The sequence below is a fragment of the Cupressus sempervirens genome, chromosome 6 (assembly GCF_028749045.1).
Source record: "Cupressus sempervirens isolate cs-2001-9-10 chromosome 6, ASM2874904v1, whole genome shotgun sequence".
Classification (NCBI taxonomy): domain Eukaryota; kingdom Viridiplantae; phylum Streptophyta; class Pinopsida; order Cupressales; family Cupressaceae; genus Cupressus; species Cupressus sempervirens.
In genome coordinates this window covers 280,455,297-280,478,151 of record NC_143123.1, presented here as the reverse complement: position 1 = coordinate 280,478,151, position 22,855 = coordinate 280,455,297, and the positions used below count along the sequence as shown (strand labels likewise).

General features: G+C 34.1%; 1 protein-coding gene across 3 annotated transcripts in view; it reads right to left on the bottom strand.

Moving 5' to 3' along the window:
- The window catches only part of LOC149552312 (uncharacterized), a 133,196-nt gene that overhangs the window by 93,301 nt on the left and 17,040 nt on the right, over positions 1-22,855 (bottom strand). For all 3 annotated transcript variants that reach the window (XM_089787833.1, XM_089787836.1, XM_089787835.1), the window contains exons 7-11: positions 17,174-17,300; positions 9,501-9,565; positions 9,220-9,394; positions 8,545-8,739; positions 8,357-8,404 (exon numbers count right to left, since the gene is read on the bottom strand). In XM_089787833.1, the coding sequence (XP_089643959.1) occupies positions 8,357-8,404; positions 8,545-8,739; positions 9,220-9,394; positions 9,501-9,565; positions 17,174-17,300 (610 nt within the window). The remainder of the gene's footprint in view (positions 1-8,356; positions 8,405-8,544; positions 8,740-9,219; positions 9,395-9,500; positions 9,566-17,173; positions 17,301-22,855) is intronic.

Genomic DNA, 22,855 nt, shown 5'->3' with positions numbered 1-22,855 from the left:
TATATCTTGAAAAAACAAAAAGATATGCAAAACGAAGAAATCCAAGTCACATCCTTCCGCATTGCTAGAGTGAGCCAGTAGGGCTATTACACCAAATATACCAAGTTTGTGCGGCATCGTCAAGACCACGCACCTTACCGGAAGCCATCCACTCCCAGTGGTTTTCAAAGACGAAGATGGACCCCCTCTTATATTGACAGTTACCCTTTTGTTCTAGGGTACTTCTCTGACACAATACCAAGGGAGCACCCCAAAATGGGTTGTCCAACCTTGCAGCTAAAAACAAATGGAAGCAATAACACCGAAATGAGAAGAGAATGCAGGATCAATCATTTATTCTAATAGGTACATCATAAATGTCGAGTTGTAAAACCGCCCTAGTTACGGCCAATACAAATAAGAACCAACTCAATTCTTAGATGCAACCATCTATCTCAGAACTATCATCCCGCAGGATGCCCTAGCCCTCTGCTATTCTCATTCATCTACTGCCAACTACTAACGATCTCAAGCCCTTTATTTATACACATAACCACCGTAGGTTGGCATTCAAGACATTACATATCCCTAGGCAAATGTGCTAAACCAATCAGCCTCAATTAAAAGCAATTACAATAGTTAATTCACTAGGAGCAATCCAACCACCAAGTTGGCCACACATAAATTCACCTTGAAATCCACAACAATCATCGTTGTCGATCAAGAACTTCCACCGTAATCCTCTATACAAAGTGGTGAATGCAACTGGACTAGTGAACACGTTGAACTAGTCAAACTGGTAAACACACAAAATTGATGATAACTCAACCAGTTGAACTGGTCAGCACATTGAACTAGTGACATGAACATGTCATATCTCACGATTCATAACACCTGAAGAGGTGCAATCATAGACATGACCTCATCGCACATGCTCGGAATCGCCACAGATCAACCGCACACAAAATCTTTGAAAAATTGCCCAAAACAAGGAACTTCAACAGACCAAAAGGAAATTCCTCCAAGACAATGCATGTTTGTCATGATCCCAAGATGCTCCTGAATCAAACACTCTGGGTACATAGAAAAGTGTGCCTCACAATTTGAAGCCGCATAAAAATTTGAACACAATTTCATCTCGACCATCGGCTTCCAAAAGCTCAAAGACAAGACGATAATCCTTCTCACAACCAACCTATGCCCTCTCTAGTCAAACCTTAGTTATATTACTATAAACCTTAGAACAACCATGTTTCGGCCAACTTTTTAAAAAAATAAATAAGATATCACGGAATGCAATTTGCTAGTTTAGTTTCTTACATAACCAATACCAGCAATTCTAAGCAAGGGAACAGTCATAAAGCAAGTGTTCAGATGTTTCAGATTCTTTTTCGCAAAGAGGGCATCTAGATGGTCCTTCAAAAATCAAAATCCATCTTAGTAAACCTATTTGCTATTAGAATTCTCTTTTGAAGAGCAGCCCAAAGGAAGATACCTACTTTCGGAAGACATGTCGAATCCCAACATAGATTTAGAGGAATGTCAATCTTATCCCATTGTTGAGAAATTATTATCTTTTCATACCCTAGTTTGACTTTATAATTTCTGTCTATCGAGGCTCCCCAAATTAATTTATCTTTCCTATCTTTATGATTTGCCTATCTACTTTTTAAAAACTGATTAAAATGTACTTGTCCTATAATGAAAGCGGAGTTTCATCTAGAGTTTTCCAGTGCCATCCTCCATACTGATTATCGTTAATCTTAATTTTATAATAACTCACATTCTTACCCCACAAAGCTGAAAGAGAGTTCTTGATATTTATAGGTAGATTTACACTATCTGGAGAAGGAAGCCCATGCCATGAATCTTCCCAAAATAAAGCATCCTACCATTAACCGATATCCCAAGTTAAATTATTAGCTATTAATTGGTGGCAGTTCAACATAAAGTTCCAAAGTCTTGAACCTTTTGGAGGAGTTTTAGTTCTGAACAAAGAGAGGGGCTTATTATTGTTTAAATATTTATGATATAAAATTTCGGCCCATTTACTTTTATGTTCTTAAACATTCTCAATACAAGTTTTGGCCCTAGTGCCTCATTTTGCCAACTCAAATTTTTTATGCCTAGGCAATTTGTTTAACTTAATTATTATGTTATCAATATTGATTTTAATTAGGAGAACTAATTAAGCTTAAGGTAAATGTGTTTTTCATATATATAAATAAAGTTTCAAAATCTTGAACCTTTTGGAGGAGTTTTAGTTCTGAACAAGGAGAGAGGATTATTATTGTTTAAATATTTATAATATTAAATTTTGGCCCATTTACTTTTATGTCCTTAAACATTCTCAATACAAGTTTTGGCCCTAGCGCCTCATTTTGCCAACTCAAATTTTTTATGCCTAGGCAATTTGTTAAACTTAATTATTATGTTATCAATATTGATTTTAATTAAGAGAACTAATTAAGCTTAAGGTAAATGCGTTTTTCATAAATATAAATAAAGTTAAAGATCAAAGGTGTTTTTCATAAATATAAATAAAGTTAAATTTACCATTAAATTTATATCCATAAACATATGGAATATAGGACATAAAAGATTATTATAAAGTTGTAGTAAGTGATCAAGATCAAGTTCTTCCACTCTCCTTTGTAATCCAGTGCCTTATCCAATACTTTTTGGGTTGGATTCAATCTCTAAGGATCTAATTAATTAAATTTTGAGTCAACTTATATGAAGAAAGATGGAGGAGCCTCTCATCACCTACCTTTATCATTCTAAAAAAAATGCATAGAATTTTATCAATTAATTTGTATTGCAAATATTTATCATTATTAAAATTAACTTTTGCACTATGTACTTTGTGTACTTTTATATCTATTACCTAACTATATTTGACTATCAACATAACCATTGCATCTACCTTGAGTGCAATTGCTAGTTCCTAAGAACTCGTTGGAGCTTTAATTTCAAGGACATATTACAATCTCTCTTCCTTCCCCTCTAGCATTTGATCCAACCATTTTAATTTTGGCAGGATCTATTTGTATTAAGTCGAAAGCACCTACAGCAAGTTGATTGAATTCTCATGAGTTGAATGATTCTCAAGTTTTTGCTAGGACCCAACATCCTTGAAGACCTCATGCTATATTCAAGCCTCCAAGCAGATCTACTAAAGAGATGGAAGTTTGCTTGTATGCTTTGTTTGAGACCTGCGCCTCCAACATTTGTCTAATACAGTTGCCTTCATTGAGGTGTGCTCTCATCTAAAGAACCGTGTTACCTTTCACTAGAGGTTTAGTAAACCAATTTAGAGATTTCTACATGGTTTATTACTTGTTTTAATGAATTCCTGTGTACAAGACCCTTTATAAAGAATCTTTATGGAGCTTTCTGTTCAGGCTCAGTCCACATTGCAAGGATTTCCAATCAAATTCTTTGCAGCACCAAGTTGATCTCTAGATTGAACCATTCAATAGAAGACAGAGGCTTTTTGTCCCCAACTTCAAGAAACAATTTGTTACATCCCAATTTTTGACCTAGCTTGAAATATAGCCGTTTAGGTTCACATGAAGTCAGTTGGCAATTTAATTTGATGTAATCTGGCGAAATGGTAAGTTAGTCGGTCGTTATGATTTCAAGAGCAGATGACATGTTAGTTGATCGTTAATCACCAATTCATGAAATTAGGATAAAAGGTTAAGTGTTATGATTATTTATGATTATATAACTTATAATACGGAGAAAATTCTTGCAAGGAGCATGCCGAAGGGGTGGAAGCATTGTCAAAAAAAAATTAGGCAAGGCGTCACCATCACTGGGCAGATGGGGAAAGGACCTAGCCAGAATACATTTGCGGAACTTGCATGAAATATTTTAATAAATAGTTTAATTAAAATAATTGATTTATTTAATAAATTAATTAATTTAAATAATTAAATTATTTATAAATTATAATTTAAAAGATTTAAATTACCTTTTGTCGTAGTACTTTTAATAATTGTTTATAAATGTTCATTTAAATATAATCAAATGATTTGGCACCATTATTATTTAATAATAATTTAATAGTTGTACATTATAATAATGATCGAATTATAATAATTGTATTATTATAATCTTCGAATTTTAATTTTCCAACTCTTTCCAACTTCTTACTCTTTTCTTTTAGTCAATTTAATATTTGGTATCCGAATGATCATCTTGGGTTGGAAACCAATTTAATATTTTGGCATTTGGAATTATGTTATAATCTTTTCATTTTAATCGTTTCCTCTTCTCTTTTTAATTGATTTATTACCTTGGGGATTTAACTCGATTGAAATCGTATGGGTTCTTGTAACCGTAGGAAGCTATATAGTCAACCCTTCCATTTTAATTGAGCCACACATTCAAGATTGTACTGTTCATTTATTTTTCCTCCGTGTCAATACCTGATCGGAAGTTCTCAGTTTTACAAGGTTGTGGAACAAAGAGAAAGGCAAATACCAGCATCAAAGTAAGCAGGAGTCACGTAAGGCTTATGATTGTTTTGTTCTTGTACCTTTAATCACTGAATCTGCACCTTAATCCAGTATGCTGAAATGATATTCATGTTTAAGAAATGTTGAGTCCGTAGCCAAGGCAAAGATATATGCATGTTCTCCACCCTATTTCTGAGCCGGCTGTGAGTCTAGAATATCCCTTGGAGATTGACTGTTCTTTCATTTGCTTTTTATCACTTCAATCTCCTTTAGCGCTTCATTTGTTTGTTATCGAGAATCTATTATGATTAGACTCTTTGCTGATGACTTGGAACGAACTTGAAGTTGATAGAAAGTTATAAAACGACAATCATAGCACTTGTAATGTATTGTGATTGTCGTCCCAATGCTTTGGCCTCTCATTATACATACCGATATGCTAGTTCCATATATATATGTCTGAAGGTATCGTGGAAATCTTTGATGACACGGGCTGTTTATTGATTAAACTCTTTCATTATTTTCCTCTATAATGGTTTGAACTCAAAAGATTCCACATATGATAGAATATGTTATCGCTCTGTAAATATATGTACGCTGGTTCATAAATACATTTATGCTGCTTTGGAAATACAGGACATGGCTTTATCACAACAAATATTTGAAGGTTTCGATACTTTGTTTATTACCTAGTGTCTTATTTGCCTTAGTCTTCACCATTGGTAGTATATCAAATATATGTATCCAAGATGGCATATTCGTCGTATATTTCTCTGATTTTGTTTAAGCTTCTATTATGTGCGATATGTATGAACGTCTCTGTTGTTCGTCTTTATCTTTCTGATCCATGGTTCCTTTAGACGGCACTTTGACAAACTATATGTAAATGTCTGCCACAAGATTGCTGTTTATACATTCATCAGGCTCCATCTTCTCAGACTCTCTTGATTTAATATGTGTTGACTATATACCATTGCCTTTTCATTGGAAAGTATTGACTCTAATGTTCAAACAATTTAAGAGGTGACCAATCATTTCTTTTATTACTGGCTTCCATAGTTAAACTATTGGGCTATAAACTCTCAATGCTGCTCTGTATTTTTATGAGGTCTGGAATGCTATTATCGGGACATGAATTCATGAACAAAGTACCAAAGAATTTGCCAGGCTTAGAGTTATAATAGGGTGAATAAGGTGCATGTCAAATCAGTAAAGGTTAAATGTTCAGGCACCAAGGAATCACTAGCCTGATGGCCTGATTATGGTGAGGTGTAAATGAACCTGTGAAAATGAAATGCAAGATTGAAATCAGTAATCTATACATTCATATATAAACAAACTAATATTTATTAGCTCATGCAAATTCCTGTTATGGTGATCTCCGGTTGCCAAGTCGTATGGCGTGTTATACATCACGATGCCCAGTGGATGGAATGATGTTCCCTGTCAATTCCGGGTAGGGAGGGCCTTTCTCGTTAGAGATCGTGTGGGGATATATTGTGGTCCGAGGTTGGGTGGTTAAGCCCCTGACAATGTTTCACCTCTCTCAAGACATCAGATATGCGTCAGAGAGAAATAAGCCATGCATTCAATTGCTTATCGGAAACAAGTAATATCATTTTTGCCTATGAGAAGGTAAGATTAAATTGAAGTATCTCATTATTATCATCATTTTTACTTTCATATAAATGAATATTGAATATAAGAATTTATCTAATCTTGAGAAATTGTCACAAATAAGCAATTGGAAGGAAAAGAAGTTTGAAGCCCTAATTGATTGTGTGACAGCTGGAACCTTAATTGATACAGTGGTATTGGAAGCCCTAACTGAATCCGTGGTATCAAAAGCCCTAGTTGAATCTGTGGTTGCGGAAGCCCTAAATTGAAATTGTGGTCGCAGAAACCCTAGATAAAATCCGTTGTCGCGGAAGCCCTAAATTGAATTCGTGGTCGCGGAAGCCCTAAGTGGTAAAGCAGTATCAGAAGCCCTAAATAAACCAATGGTAATTGATGCCCTAATTGGTAAGATGATATATGATGCCCTAATTTAAGTTATAATGGTATTTAGTTGTATTCATCAAATGATTTTTGAGATAGCAGTCGATTTGAGAAATTGTTATAGTGTATTTGTGGACTAAACTAGTGATTGCAAAAGCATACTTAGATGATTTTCAATCTCAGTTTTCCGAGGTATGTGATTTCAATTTCTGAAGTAATTTCATTAAAAGGTATTTCAAGTATTTAGTTATGAAATTTTTGTTTAACTAACTTTAACAGTAAATCTTCTTCACATGAAAATGAATGATGTAACTGCCTTCTTATGAAATTGAAGTTATAACTATATTCTATGCTTATGTTAGATGTTAATTTAGACCTGGAAAATCTGGATGTTACACAATTGCAGTTATTATTCTACAAATAAGAGTTTGGCCAAAGCTGGGAGGCCTCTAGCTCACTTTTAAAATCATCTCAGAAATTACAAATTAAAATCACTTCATTATTTAATTAAGCCTTATTACTCTAAAAAGTGATTTATTTAATCATTTAACTATTCTTAACACTTCAGTCACTTTATTACTTATGTGCAATTATTAAAAAAGCACCAACCCCCAAACAAAATCTTGCCAAGATGCTGGATTGAAAAATTGATCATGTTAGAATATAACTGATGCTGAAGAATGATGATAGGTGCCAAAACAGGCATTGGCTATAAATAGTGGTGTTCTCCAAGGACGGAGGAGAACAAACCTGAGATACACCAGAAATACTGGTGCTAAAACCACCACTTACTATAAATAGCAGTTGCCTCCAAGGAGTGCAGAGAACAAACCCAAGAAAACCCAACATGACTTGTGCAATAACAAGCACTTCCTATATATAGCAGTGTCCTCAAGAGACTGAGGAGAAGAAACCCTAAGAAACTCAGAATGCTACAAAGAGCCTTGTCACAAAGTAGAGCACCAACTGAACACCAAACCATCATCATATGCCAAAAACCCCTGAAAGCTGGCCAACACGGTGGTGTAAAAATCGGGACATTACAGTGTAATTTCCTGATTTAGTTCTTTTGTTTTATAGGGAGAATCTTTTAGTGAAATCAATCCCAAAAGTTTGATATTACATTGAAGATGGATAATTAATAATTTGGGAAGTTCTAAATAAAATTTGGATGTTTAATGATGTAAACAAGTTGCCAGCTTATCGTGTTTCCTGGGAAGTTTATGAAATAATAATCATAGCTTCTTGTTTTATGAATATTACTTATTTAGGAGATTACACAGAAAGATGAGTAAAAATGGCTGAGAGCTATTGCTATGGAGAGAGTGGGGCCAATCCCATGCAATATTCTCTGTGAAGGTTGATTCCTTCAACAAATGCCAATTATATACTTTTAGCTAGTCACAGTAAGAAGTATGACTGTCTTTAGAGCTGTGGAGATATGAGTAGTTCCAATTTAGGTTATGTCAATAAAAGAAAAAGGGCATTAGTTTATCATACATAACTGTAGTCATCAAAAGATGTGGACACAAAGAAAGTGACGTTATCCATATAATTATACTACAATTTCCTGGTGACTGATGCTAAGAAATCTGCATCCATTCAAAGAGTAACATTATACATGAAGCAGAAGAAAATGTAAGCAATGGCACGAAAGAGAGCAGAATACTCTGAATTTTATTCATAAGCCTCTAACCACCACCGTCATCGTACTCAAACTTCCTCTTATATACTCCAAATGGATCCTACCATACCAAAAGGGTCTGAACAAAATCTTGCAAGTAGAAAGTTCTATTATCTCAAAAGTTTAATTTTTTGACAGTGTCTAGTGGATGGTGAAACAAAGCAACTCAAAGAAAAATAGGTAGCGTATATAGTGAGTCAACCCATGTCTTTATAAAGAAAATATTCACCTCCTTGTTAACAAGAGACAGAAATTCTGCACGCTCCCCACTGACTGACTGCAAAAATGCCCACAAAATATATTAATCCAAATATTTGATTTGGTCATAAAATTGGTTAAGTTGTAAATCAACACTTCAATTATATTTTGCAAAAAAGAATGTAAGATCCTGAAAACATCAGTCACAACAAATCTTACAGAAGCTGAAGCTAGTACAGCTAGAGCACGACTAAGCTTGCAAAGTCTTTCTTCCTTTTCAATAGCTTTAGATTTTGCCAGCTCTTGGGCTTCTCTAGCAGTTGCAACATTCATCTCCTGCAGAGCAATATCTTGCTGAGAGCCTGCTTCATCCTTAAGTCGTGCCAGCTGCTCCTCCTCTTTCTCCTCCTCCTCCTGTAAGGAAAAAGGTGACACAAGAAAATTACAGGATGGATTGCAATGCAACAATCATCAGATTCACAATTTAATTTTGAGATGTTCAACAATGATAGCACTTCACACATGCGTCTTTCAGCTATGTTCTCCTTCCACCATTTTTTCATCCAAATAACATGTTGAGCTTATACTTTACCAGAATTATCAGATATTTGTGTTATTCATAATACATTTCTCATCACATGAAATCAACTGTAATAATATAAGTAGTAGATTCTATTCACTGTCATGAATATCAAAAACCAACATAAATCACAAATCAGACAATGCGTGTCAATTCACAATTAGGATGACACAATTTTCAAATAAAAACTAAATCATCACTAGTAAACACAACTATTGTGCAGACATGAACAATTCAATCACCCCCATTAAGACTTCAAAAAAACAATAGCAAATGCAGAAACATAGTTTAGATTGACTCAAGCTAAATGTAACCTTGATAAGTTCCTCTTGCATTTCCAGATACTCCAATTTCCTTTTACGTTCTGCAAGAGTATCTTCACTAGGAAGTGATGTGGCACCCACTGTGTCCACCACCTCATCTGGAAGGGAAGAGAGTGTAGCTTGAACTGCCTCTTCTGGCTTCATTTTTCCTGAAACTGTAAAAGCTCTGCCAAAGATAACAGCCCAAAGAACAGTTCATGGCAGTGAATTCAATAAACCTGAACTAACAGATAAGACCACTCATATTAAAAAATTAACAAAAGAATAATTACCTGGACAGAATGAGGAGAGACGAAGGAACAGAATGATTGAGGGATAGGTCTAACCAATCTCGCAGCTGTACGCATAATGTAAAATGAAATTCAGTTTAAAATTCGATGCAAAAATACCAATTGAAACTTATCAAAATGCTCTTCCCCACATGCAATTTTGGGGTTGCTTGTAGCATTCTTATCATTTTAAGCTTTTTTAGAATATTCTGTAAACTGCTTAAGAAAAGCCATGTGATATTCATACAGTTGTACAAATATGATGTAAAGAACTATCGTACTGATAAACTATGTTAGCAAGAAGGAACTGAAAATATTGATTCCAATCTACAAGGATGTAATAAACTGTCAATGACTGGAAGCAAATACCATTTACAGTAAATAAAATGAGCAAGGCCTTCCAGACATAAAACATATAAAGGTAAATGAAGATTCAGTTAAAAATTAAAGCAAAATCACGTTCAAACTTATCAAACTGGTCTTCCCCACATCTGTACCATGTTTAGTTGTTTTATAAAACACTGTAAACTTCACAATGAAAAGCCATGTGTTATTCATAGAGTTGTATGAAATAAGATGTAAGAACTATCGCACTGATATACTATGTTGGCAAGAAAGAACCAATACAGTAATCTAAATCTACAAGGATGATAATAAGATGTCGATGACTGGAACCAAAGCCATGTACAATCAATCAAAGCAGTAGGCGAGGCCTTCCAGACAAACAAGATACGAAGGAATAATGATTGCTATAATGTAAAAGCTAAGTGCTTAACTGACGTAAAAAACAATCATAATAACAATGACAACACCAAGTCCAATGTTTAATTTGTAATGTAATGATGGCTATCAATGAAGCAGAAGAAACTAATAAAAGGTTCCCAAACATCCAGGCATAGTTTAGCTTTAAGAAGTAAATAGCTAGGAATCTCAGAAGATATTTTTCACTTGAAGCAATTTTCGTGTTCAAGACCACAGTTTTTCCAAAGTACTCATCTACAATAATAAATAAGTAAAATAATTTCTACCTGTTATGTATATGATGGCATGTACTCATAGTTATTTATACAAATTCAGTCAGATATATCCAACATAATGACTGTATTAACATAGAATAAACACCAATTATTGACTTCAAACATATTAAACAATCAAAAACTAATATTAAGTTTTAATTGTGCAGCAATGTGAACTACAAATGAGCTCCTTGCCATATGATGAAGTATGACTATGAACTACCTTCAGCACGAATGCGAGATGAATATGAATTACCCAAATGACCGCCATAAACCTTGTTAACAAAATCATTTCAAAGAAACCGTGCACAAATGATGAAGCAATCTAACATTTCAATAACACAACCATTTACATTGTTCATCTTTACAAAGGACAAGCAGAAAAGTAAGTAAATTTAACACAGAGCGATTCTTTTGGATTTGAACAATTGAGCTTGACCTAAAGTTTTCGAAGTTTTAAATTTTTTAATATATTGTCGCACAAATTGGCCTAGGTTTTGCCAGAATTGTAGTGACGCAGTACAAGGTAGGAGAATCCCTAAAGGAGATGTCCTAGCCCCCAACAAATAACCACACAGCGGAAACACTACACAAGAAATAAGATCTGATACCAAACCCAACTTTTTAATTCATAAAATAACTAATTGCATGCAATGTGCCGCGCTGTAAGGCCTTCCCAGTTATGGCCAAAGATAAAGCAAGTAATAGTTCTGCAAGATCCTCAATCCAGATCTACACTCTGGTAGAAACCTCCAAGGAAAATCTAAACTTGTGCTTGCAAGCCACCAACCAATCTCCTTGTTTTCCAAGCCGTAGCTACTAGCTCTTCTCAAACTTCGCTCCTCTACTTCATCCTTCTCTCCGAGCTTCTATACAAGCAGAGATCACACCTTTTGAGCTTGATTACAAATGCTCATATGCATTGCATAAATAGGTACTTACCACCCAAGATGTTAGAAACACAACCAATGTGGGATAAAAGGTAAATGCAACTACCATACAACAAATATTTAATTCCCACCCAAATACAAATAAGCACCACCATGTGGCCAATTAGAAAATTACATTGCCTTTGTGGATCACAACAAATATTAAATGCATCATTAGGGAACTTTCCACAAAATTCTAAGTTGCCACCTACACACCTCGATTAATGAAATAACAACTATTTTTATTTATTTCCTCTTTATGCCACCTATGCACCTTGGTAGACGAAGAAGCCTTTTTTTCCTCCATTTTTCTTTTTTCTATTTTTTTTTTTCTTCTATTTTCGTCACTTTCTCTCTCCTTTTTTTCCTTTAATCACACCCCTTTTTTTGGTGATGCAAGATGTTCCTTCAAAGCCAACATATTTCACAGCTACCTCCATCCTTTAGGGCAGCTTGGAAAACTTCCCACCACTTGACATCCTCATCTATTCCTGCAAGCATGTTCGGATTAATAAGCCACCAATCTAGGGATTAATATGTCATATGAACCTCAGCCAGTCAGATCTTCTGACAGCTAATAAGGTTGAGGCAGGCTTTGAAATATACCTCAAGGCTATGCATCCAAGAATTCGACTACTTGGCATCAAAGTTTCCATCAAACTTTGCTAAGGAAAACTTCTTTTCTAGTCAAAAATCAAGCTTCAAAACAATACAGAAAGTAGAGAACATTAGAGCATCATTCAAAATGCTATAACTAGATCTTAGAATGCGCAGCTTTGGCTCTAATTGATTTTACAAAATCTGCTATAGAATGTTCATATTTAATGACTCTTTAGATGCTATATATCCCTATTAGGAATCATCCCAACTCAAATATCGAGTAGATTATAAAAATAAACACATTTACCAAGTTTTTGAAGTTTAACAATGTAACACTGTAGCTGGAGTACATCAGGATGGCAGGACGAGTTTCCAGGACAAGGGAACAAAAGGCCTCAATTTTGGGACGACAAAGGGACAGCGGTGGGGGGTTGGGGGCAAGGGGCAAGGGACTGTTGTATATTATACATATAAAACCTGAAATGCTAGTTATGTAATGATGTTTCAATATAACATACCAAGTGGAAATACTTGAACATAGAAAACCGAGAAAATATTTTGTGGATATATTATCTATATTCAAACATATATAAATTTCTATTCACCAACCAAAAAAAAATTATGTTTTGCGAATTTAATGTTGATTTATTTTCAAGTTTTTACGCTTGCAATTTCATCCGAATTTTATGTTTGCCTAACTCAAATTCAAATTCAAACATTGCAACTATGATCAAAACTATCAAAAGCCATGCAAAAGATCAAATTATAAGCTCCAAGTTTTCACAATGTAGTTTTTTACAAAAAGAAAATGAACATCTAAAAAGGGTAAAAGGTGGAAACCCTAAAAGAGAGTGCAATGTCCACATTTTTATGCAATATTGTTCCATGAGCATTTGGTCAATTTATGTGTTTTCCCACAAGCCTTTGGGTGTGCTTGGAAGAACTACAACATTCTTGGAGAAAGATTTCACCAGTCTTGCAGCACAATTGTTCTTCAAATTGATTGCAGATGCTTAGATGGAGCCCTTTAATGCTTTCAGAATCAATTTCCAACCTTTTGGCTGCTCTTTAAACCTCTTGGATAAGCAGGCTATTTCTAGAAAGTCACCTAATTGCCTCCAATAATCATCCCAAGCCCTCAAAATCACTTTGGTGTGATCAAAATTGCAAAATTATATCTTTTGGGTGCTTTCCACAACTTAATTATATTAGTTATTTAATTATGAATTAACTTGTTTAATGTTGGAAATATTAAAAGGGACAACTAAGTTATTTCTAAAGGTGTTGAAAAGCTATTTCTAGTGGATGCCTCGGAAAAAGAGGACTTTACTCATGAGAAAATATTTTTATTCCTCAAAAAGGTGAAAAGTGCTCCATAAAATTAATAATTTATTTTATAAAAGGAGTTTTGTAATGATTAGGAAAAATACAGTAATATTTTTTGCTTTAAAAAGTTATAAAAAGAGGTTATCATTAATTTGGTGGTGTGGATGAATTTGATTTTGCTTCTGCATTTTAGAGAGAACTTGTGTTCTTCCCGAAAACCCTTTAGAATGAAATCCTCTTGAGTTTGCTGGTCTTGGAGGTGAAAGATTCCCTGACTGGTTTATGGTGGTTTAACTTCAGAAATCACATTGGAGCTTCAATGGAGTTTGTTGTTCTCTGCAGAAATTTACTGGTTGAAGATATTAACAGGTATTCATGAAGATATATTGAAGATTTTGCTGGACTAGAGTGGCCTTGAGGGTGACTGAAAAGCCTTATTGCAGGCCGTAACATTCATCTTCAGGAGGTGATACACCCTAGGCAGGTATAAGATTTTGATGATGTGAAGATATATTGAAGATTTTGTCAGACTAGAGTGGCTTTGAGGGTGACCGAAAAGCCTTATTGCAGGCCGTAACATTCATTTTCAGGAGGTGATACACCCTATGCAGGTATAAGATTTTGATGATCTGCTTTTCCTTTTTCTTTAGCTCCAATCATATTGTTCTCGCAGGCCATACTACAATAATATTGAACAAGTTAATAGTTGTTGAGGCGAAACCATTTTGCCCATTGTGACCATAGTTAGCATAGGCTGGTGTGAGCATATTGGATAAAGTCACTGCCCCTTTGAGGACTAATAGTTACTATTTACTACATCTAAGCATTGCAAGCTGGTTGCAATCAATGAAGGGTGAACTACATATATATTAGAATGATTATTAGTTGAGTTTGCGCGCTGGCTGGAATGTACATGCTGAGTTTTATGTCTGATTTGACTGATAAATAGCCAAACATGTTAATCAGATCTACAACATTCGTGTTATCTCATCCAAGGTTTCTATCTAGTTTGTGGTCATTTTGGTGACTTTGCTGAGCTTTTTGGGCAGTTGTTATGATGTCGCATATCTGTAGGCAGCATTGAGTTAAGTTGTTTCACATTTGTCCACTCATAAAGAGTCCACAATATGAACCTAACACCATTCTGGTTAGCCCAGCTAATGATATTAAGTCCTACACTTCCAGTTATCACATAGCAGTGAGGGTTTCGAAGGAGACTCAGTCCTTTTGTGAGCACTTTGAGAAATTTCAGTCACTGGCAGTCTAGGGTGTGAATTCATGCATTCTTATGTGATTCTGAGCACGAACAGTGAGCATCAGACTGATATGCCCCTGTCCCAGCATCTATTTCAGTGGTGTTTATGACTGAAAACAATACCAGATGTCTTATATTTCAACCAGGAGCTTATGCCATGATTCCTCAAGGTGCTATGATCATCCCAGCTCATAAAATCAAGGTACTTCTCTGATGTTTTCCGGTTGGATGTGGGAATATGTATTTGGTGATTTGGGCAAGTGACTAATCAAAGCTATATTCTATCAGCTTATTTATTTTATAATAGCATTTTATGACAACACTAATGCCATTCTGTGATAGCTAATGTTAATTGTTACTTATAAGATTAAAAGAAAATCTAGTGTGGCTATTACAAAGAGTAGATCTATTTGCTCAAGATAAAGATCTAGCAAGGAGAACCAAATGAAAATCTTGAGAAGGCGGGATCTATGTCAACAAAAACTACGGAAAGGAAAAGAGCTTTAAGAGTCCACTATAGCATCCATATGCTTTTGGGTCTACATATGGTGACAGTCATATGGGCTACCTCATAATCCTTGCGGAAGGCAGCTAACTATGCTACAAACAAGGTGTACATACCCTAACCCTATGGGAATTGAACTTGTGACATCTCTTTCAAGATGACGTATATGGTAAAACTAGCCAAAAACCTTATAAAAGACCATATCCAAGGCAAAAATCAAACAGCTGTAAGACCAATTCATTTGAGCACACAAAACAAATCACAACTTTAAAAAACGCTGGAAAAAACATATCCATTCTCTTTCATATCATTAATTATAAAGAAATAACAACTATGTTTCTAGAAGGGAGATTATTAAATGAAAAAAGCACAAGATGTTCCCAAAAATAAGAATAGCAGAAACCAAAGAAACAAAAATACTATGCATTCTAGTAATATTTTAAAACTATGACCTAAGCATTATCAAGCATCCACATTATGCAAATAATAATGTCCTCAAACATAATGGAGACAAAAATGTAGGATTGAAAACACATAGATCATTTTATGCTCATGCCCCACAAATGCACATATTGTGGTAAAGAAAAGAGACTGGTAGATGGAACAATAGAAGACACAAGCTTACAGAATAGTCTCCTTTATTAGCATACATGATTTCATGCAATCCTCTCTATGATGGCAACACTTGGAGATCTATAGTGTTTTCTCATGTACGATCCAACTATATAGAAAAATATAGTTGGAAAATGGGTGCAATGGTTGGGGAGCAACTCCTCTTATTCGGACAAGTCAAGCTCATTAGATATTAAGAGATTTCCTATGGTAAACCATGACAACTCTCTTATATCTAATTCTCAAAAATACTCTTTCCTTCATAAATTTTTACAATCTTTATTCAAATACAAAAAGCATAGTCAATACAGAAGATTGCAGTTAAGAAAATCAAGGCACTAGAATCTTCTTTATCATTTATGGTATTAAAAGCTTTATTGTTTCTTCAAGATTCTAGCATTTCACTGCATGCTTTAGTATTTTGTCAAACATTGGTTCTGAATCTATATTGTTAAAATGGACAACTTCTTCTGATTGAAAATGATTTTAAGATAGTCACAAGTGTTCTTGTCATATCATTTTCTCTATCACTATCAGTCTATAAAAATTTAACAAGAAGTGGCTTAGACTTATTCTTCATTTCATTCCAGATTAATATATGTGAACTGGCCTGCATGGTGGCTATCCAATTCGATTGCACAGAGCTCTCTTAAATAATATAGTCATATATTATTTTTACTTCAAAGTAAACATCCAAATCTATTGTACAACATACAATGATCACTGCTAACTAGATTTCTGATGGATCTGTTACAGAAATCAACAAATGGATGCGAACAGGCATTGCTTTGTTAAAGAATTCTATGAACCTGTGAATTCAGAAGCACTCTGTGATCTTTAAAATTGGAAGCATCTGCTTACATGTAATATATCTTCAGTAAGATTCCAAATGTGTAATATTATTATTGATGAATTGTTGTTAAAAGTATTCAAACTTTGTTTTGCATTTAGTGTTTCCCGTTCATTTTTATTTGAAATGGTTTCCTCTGTTACTCCTCTACTGGGTTATATTGTTGGCACTGCTACAGCCTCTGTTCATTACGCCCTGATGGTCCTACAATAATTTTGTAGACAGAACATAGCTTGTTTTTGCAAGTACAACAAAAATGCAGGACCCATTACAATTTAGATGCAAAGCTCCAGCAACATGAAAATAAGTGAAGCTGAATTTATAAAATGGTAGAAATAACTCCCTTTGCCGCATTTTTCCTGCTAAAAATTCCCTCCCATTTTTTCCTTTTTTTTCCACCACAGAATTATGTGGAGGACCAATTAATGTAAGTTAAAAATAAGCAGGTTAACTAATATTAGTCAAACATAAGAAGCAATCAAAATAATTCATTAGACCATCAGCTTAAAAATGGCTCCTAAATATATTAAGTTGCTCATGTTTGTCAATATTAAAAAGTTACTTGCATGGGACCATGGTGTACCTGTTGTCGCATTTCCTCCACAGATAGTAAGCCTAGCTTTCCCCGATCTCTACAAGCTTGCCTAAGTTCAGCTTCAGAGAGAGACTCGATGCCCTCACTTTGTATCATCCTATCATCATTTTTTATCCTATACATAATATCAAGCAAACAAATATTTTGAAGAATAAGAATTTAGTCCCAATAAGTCTACTAAGGCGAAGGTAACTATATGTTGCATTTTCCCATTAAATCCTCTCTCGCGAAAAAAAAGACAAATATCGATAAGATTAGAACCCAAATCATTCAACTAGTAGACAAGTAGTGAAAACATATTTCAGATGCAAAGTGTCATATTATTAGTTACCAACTTACCAGGACAAAAGCCAAGTATATAATCAGGATAGCTAACATTGTCTTGTTTATACACAAGGAATTGTGATAAAATTTTGACAATTGTGGTTAGTACAGTATTTGCTAAAAGAATGATATATGAGAAAAGCATTCAATAATCATATTTTTTCTACAATCCTAATTCATTTGCAAATGTTTGATAGAACTCATTGACAGAAAACTGTTTAATTACTCCACAATTCACGTCCACTTAATTAATATATTTACCCTTTGAATGCAAGTTTCCCACGAATAACAATATCCCTTCATTGTCTCTTAATCAATCGCATACCTATTGCTTTTTTTCATTTTTAATAGCCAAAAGGATAAGTTAATCAGGCCAATGACAACTGATTCTAAAAGAAGGTAGAATTTTGAACAGATTTAATAACCTTTGTCAAGGAATAGCACACATTGTAAACCTAGTAAAATCATGCAATAAATCACAAAATCTTGTAGACTGACCTAAATTCTAAATGACTAAGATGGTCCTATATATATCAACTTGTGAATTAATTGATGCTAATAGAACACAAATGCTTAGGCAACGAACATCATGCTCCTTCCATGAGATCATTGTTTTTCCAATAAAGATCATAGCTAGTTGAGTTTTAGAGGATCACTGCAAATGCATTAGCACTGCCTGCTCGGTATGTATGTTCCAAAGGCAACAATCTCTTGTATTTATATTGAAAGTAATCAAGAAGAGACATGTCCCTTCATGGGACATGTCTATCCATTAATATGTGATTAATATAAATGACAATTACAATTATGTGTATATGTGTGTGTGTGTGTATGCATAATATCTCTTGAGTCATTATTATATTAATTTCTCTAATATTTACATAATAATAATATTTATTTATATTTAAGTAGATATATTCATCTTGTATGTAGTAAATATATATACATATCTTCACTAGTTTTTGTTGGTTGCAACTGATGTTGATGAAGAACAAGGTCAGAACAGAGCTATAAAGTGTATGTAGAAGACTTAGATCAGTTATTACATTGTCATTAATGTAAACTTGTTTGATAGTTAGATTAGTTGTTATATTGTCATTAATGTTGACTTGTTTGACAGTACTCATTCATGTAAGTTGCAATCATCTGAAGGATGTGATGTTGGATAAAGAAGTGAAAGACAAAGTATGATGAGATGAAGAAGTGATGTTAAGTATGTGATATTAATTGGGCAACTAATGCATCTAAATCATTCTATGACAATATAATGTTGGTTTGATTGTTTTACATGATTTCATGAAGTGTTGAGATTATGTAGAATCAAGTTAGTTTGGTCGGTAAAGAAGGAATGAAGTTGGAAAGTGAAAAGATGAAGAATCGGTAAGCTAGACTGGGCTAGAAATGATTATCGGTAAATAAAGTAGATGAAAGGCTAAGTAAGTGAATTAGTCTTAACCAAGCAAGCAAAGAGATAACCGAGCAAATCTAATGTTAACTGAGAGCAATATTAACCGAGCACGGAGGTGGTCGGCAAAGGAAGAACAAAATTCAGTAAAAGCAAAACAGTTCGTGAAAGATCGAGTTTAAGGCCGACGTAATGCAAAGATCTGGATAGTTTGAGAAGTTTCTAAGGATAAGGAGAAAGTTTGTTAGAGAGATCAACAATTGGAATAATTAAGAGAGGATCTAATGATGGAGATTTGAAGCGTGTTTGCTAACTCAAGGAAAAGTTCAAAGTTCAACATATAAGCATGTCTAAATTCAATGAATCTGAGATGGAAGAGATTAATTGACAATTGTGATTAAGTGGCAAATCCAAAGTTGAAGCGGCAAAAACCTATCTATTTAAGAGATAAGCACAAAGAAACTTGTTGTTGGACCAACTAATAGCCAAGTTGATGTGAAGTGTTGAAAGAGATCTTACCAAGCAGATCATAGTGCAAAGTTGAGGAGTGAAGTGTTGATGTGGTGGCCAATCAGTAAGCAGAGGTATTGAGCAGAATGGAGATTTGATCAAGCAAAGTGAGTTGTTATTTCTAATAGATCATTTCACTATTACTCTCGAACCATTGTAGCAAAAAAACTCTTAAGCAAGTGAACTTAACAACCTTAATTTGTAAATCCATTTGTACAGTGAGATTCCATTGGATGTTTATGAGTCTTTTAGAGAGGCCACTTTCTCAGGTGAAAATTCCCTAATATGGTCACACCTAATAGTGTGCTTGTAACCTTTAATAGGGTTGGATCTTAACTAAGCTCACTTCAAAAGAGTGAAAATATTTTGGGACTAGTATCAGGTGGTCTTTACCCTCATCGAGTTTCCACGTTAAAAATGATGGCGTTAATGTGTTCATGAATGTTTTGGTTGTTATTTCGTGTTTAATGTTAAAACTGTTATGCACAGTCGTAATTTGGTTAATGAATCTAAGACTTGGTATAGGAAGTGAAATTTGTTTGATACATAAGGTTGATTAAGTTTATTGTGGTTACCGAGTTGATTACTAATAAGTTAAAGTTGCTATAAGTGTAGTGAAAAGATCAATAGGGCCTATAGGATAAGACTGTAAGAGTATAACTGATCCACCCCCCTCCCCCTCTCACTTATCTAACAGTTTTGACTCATAGGTTTATCTAAGTAAAGCTACCAAACATCAACACGCCCTCTTAGTTATGGAGGATAAACACGTGATTACCTCAATGTAAAATTAGGAAAGACAAGTTTAAGGATATCTTTAATCAGAAGATATCCACCATTTACATATCATCTCATGATATCAAGAGTAATGTCCTCAGAATATCAAGTCACATGGTATTCACCAAGTACTCAAAAAATGTCCATAGATAATGTATCCTCAATAATTCCAACCATAAACATTCATGGTCTGTTTAAGGAACTTAATCCACCATGCAAGATATAATCTATCATGATCTCTCTCTGACATTATAAGATGTCCATCACAATAGAAGGGAATGGTCTGTTTAAGGAACTCAATCCACCATGCAAGTTATCATCTATCATGATCTGCTTAAACATCGTAAGATATCCATCACAATAAAAGGCCATGGTTTGTTTGAGGAACTTAATCCACCATGCAAGTTATGATCTACCATGATCTTCTTCGACATCATAATATGTCCATCATAATAGAAGGTTAAGTTATTGAAAGATTGTCACCTCCCAATAAATTTTACAACTGATAATCATTTGTAAGTCGTCACTTCCTCATGATGTACACATGGGGTAGGCCCATCAAAATCATGCATTTTCAAGCTCCCTAAATATCAATCTTCTAAGCTCCTCATCCTATGTTGCCTCTGATGAAGTGTTAGATTCCCTCTAAATCAATCTTTCTTTTTCTGCAAGAACATACCCAAAGAAAAAAGAAAAGATCAAGGAAAATAGCTCTTATAATACTTATAGAAACAAAAATAATGAGTAGATAAATGTAATGCTCAATAATAATAAATACTTATCTCATATGTGTCAAATCATAAACGCCTCCATATGCGTCAAATCAAAAAAGTGCTTAATATTGTTCTAAACATATGCAAGTTATCTCAGGTTTCAGACAACTCATTCTACCATTCAATATTTAATCTTGATTATACCATTTGACTCATAATATCAAGTTATCAAGTAGCATTCCTTGAAAAATATTCTTCTCGTGAATTGCCATATATATATATATATATATATATATATATATATATATATATATATATATATATATATATATATATATATATATATATATATATATATATATATATATATATATATACATACTTATTTACATATCTACCATATAATTATATAAGAAACTTAAATTATATATTTCATAATAATATGAAAAGAGAAATTAAATAACATACCACGTATATACCTTAAGGGGATTGTTATCTGAAATCCTTAATATTTCCCCTAACATGTCTTTAAAAAATGGTTACCTTTACTCTTGTGTATGTCCCCTTCATTGGGTTCTTTCCAACATGAATGTCTTTCCCACATGGTTGATGACTAAGAGCAAAAGTAAATGATTATATAAAAGCGAGTGTTCTAAATAGAGAATAATTATTATAGATTATTGCAACGTATGAATATATTATTTCTACAAAGGAAAAATATGAAATAATTGCCAACGTATGGATTATAAATCATGAATAATATAAAGACTAGTGCCAAAATGTACAGAGCAAATGGAGTCAATATTATAAGTTATTATGTACAACTTTATAAAGTTCTATGCACCTTAACCATAAAAAAGTTAGTAATCAAGATGCGAAGGATCAAATATATAGACGCAATTTTAAACTAGTCTAGAATACACTTTAACTCCTATAGATAGGAGACAAACCAAACACAGATTCGGAAACAATTAAGTATTTCACAATATCAGCAATAATCAAGTTTAAAATGCTATAATTGACCCTACCCACTTATCTATCATATAAATTATTTATAGAATTCAAAAATAATTATTAAGGACACAACTTAATAATATTTCAACTCTAAAATTAAAAATAAATAATTATGCTTACTGATTATGCTGGAAGTAAAATTACAATAGAGACACTCCTTACGAATGATCCAACCACTGCAAAATTACCCCAGAATTGCATAAAAATGTATCCAGTAATCCAAATCCACGAGCTTTGCTCAATCATTCAATCTTCACCAATGGAAGAACATAATATATCAAATGTGCAATAATAGCTTATGTAAAGTTTATAGGAAATTGTCTTTGAATTTGAATCATCGTACCTAATTTATAAGGAATAAATAGTCATATGGTTACTTCCAAATGACACGCCGCTTCATAATAAATAACCTATGTTACTCGGGGACGCATTATCGGACCTAAGCCGCAAGTTTCGGAAACGGGGACGGTTTCAAGGACGGGGGGACGGCAGGGTACATTTCGGAGTCATCCCATCCCAAAGAGGTAAATAGGAAATGCATCCCCACAACTTCAGAAATGGTCAACGAGTTTCCAAAACTCGTTCACTGTCCCAGGGACTGCATTGTCGTTTCCTGAGCATCCTGGGGACTGCAAAAAAGCTTCCTGTGGAGTCTTAATTGTGGAGTCTTCCTGCTGTATTGCCTATTGCCACGAGGCATTGCTAAAGGAGTTTTTATTACATTTCAATCTGCATTTTGGTAGTTCTATTTGGAGCTGCTGTTACATTCCAAGGCAGCAATTTGTCATGTACAGGGTCGTGTTCATTTTAGAAAGGCTGTGATACAATTCTGAGGGCCTGCATTGCAATTTCTAAGGCCTGCGTCCTTTCTATATGCCCTGCAATTTACTACCTAGGTCTGCAATTTATCTTTTGTGGCCTGCGTTC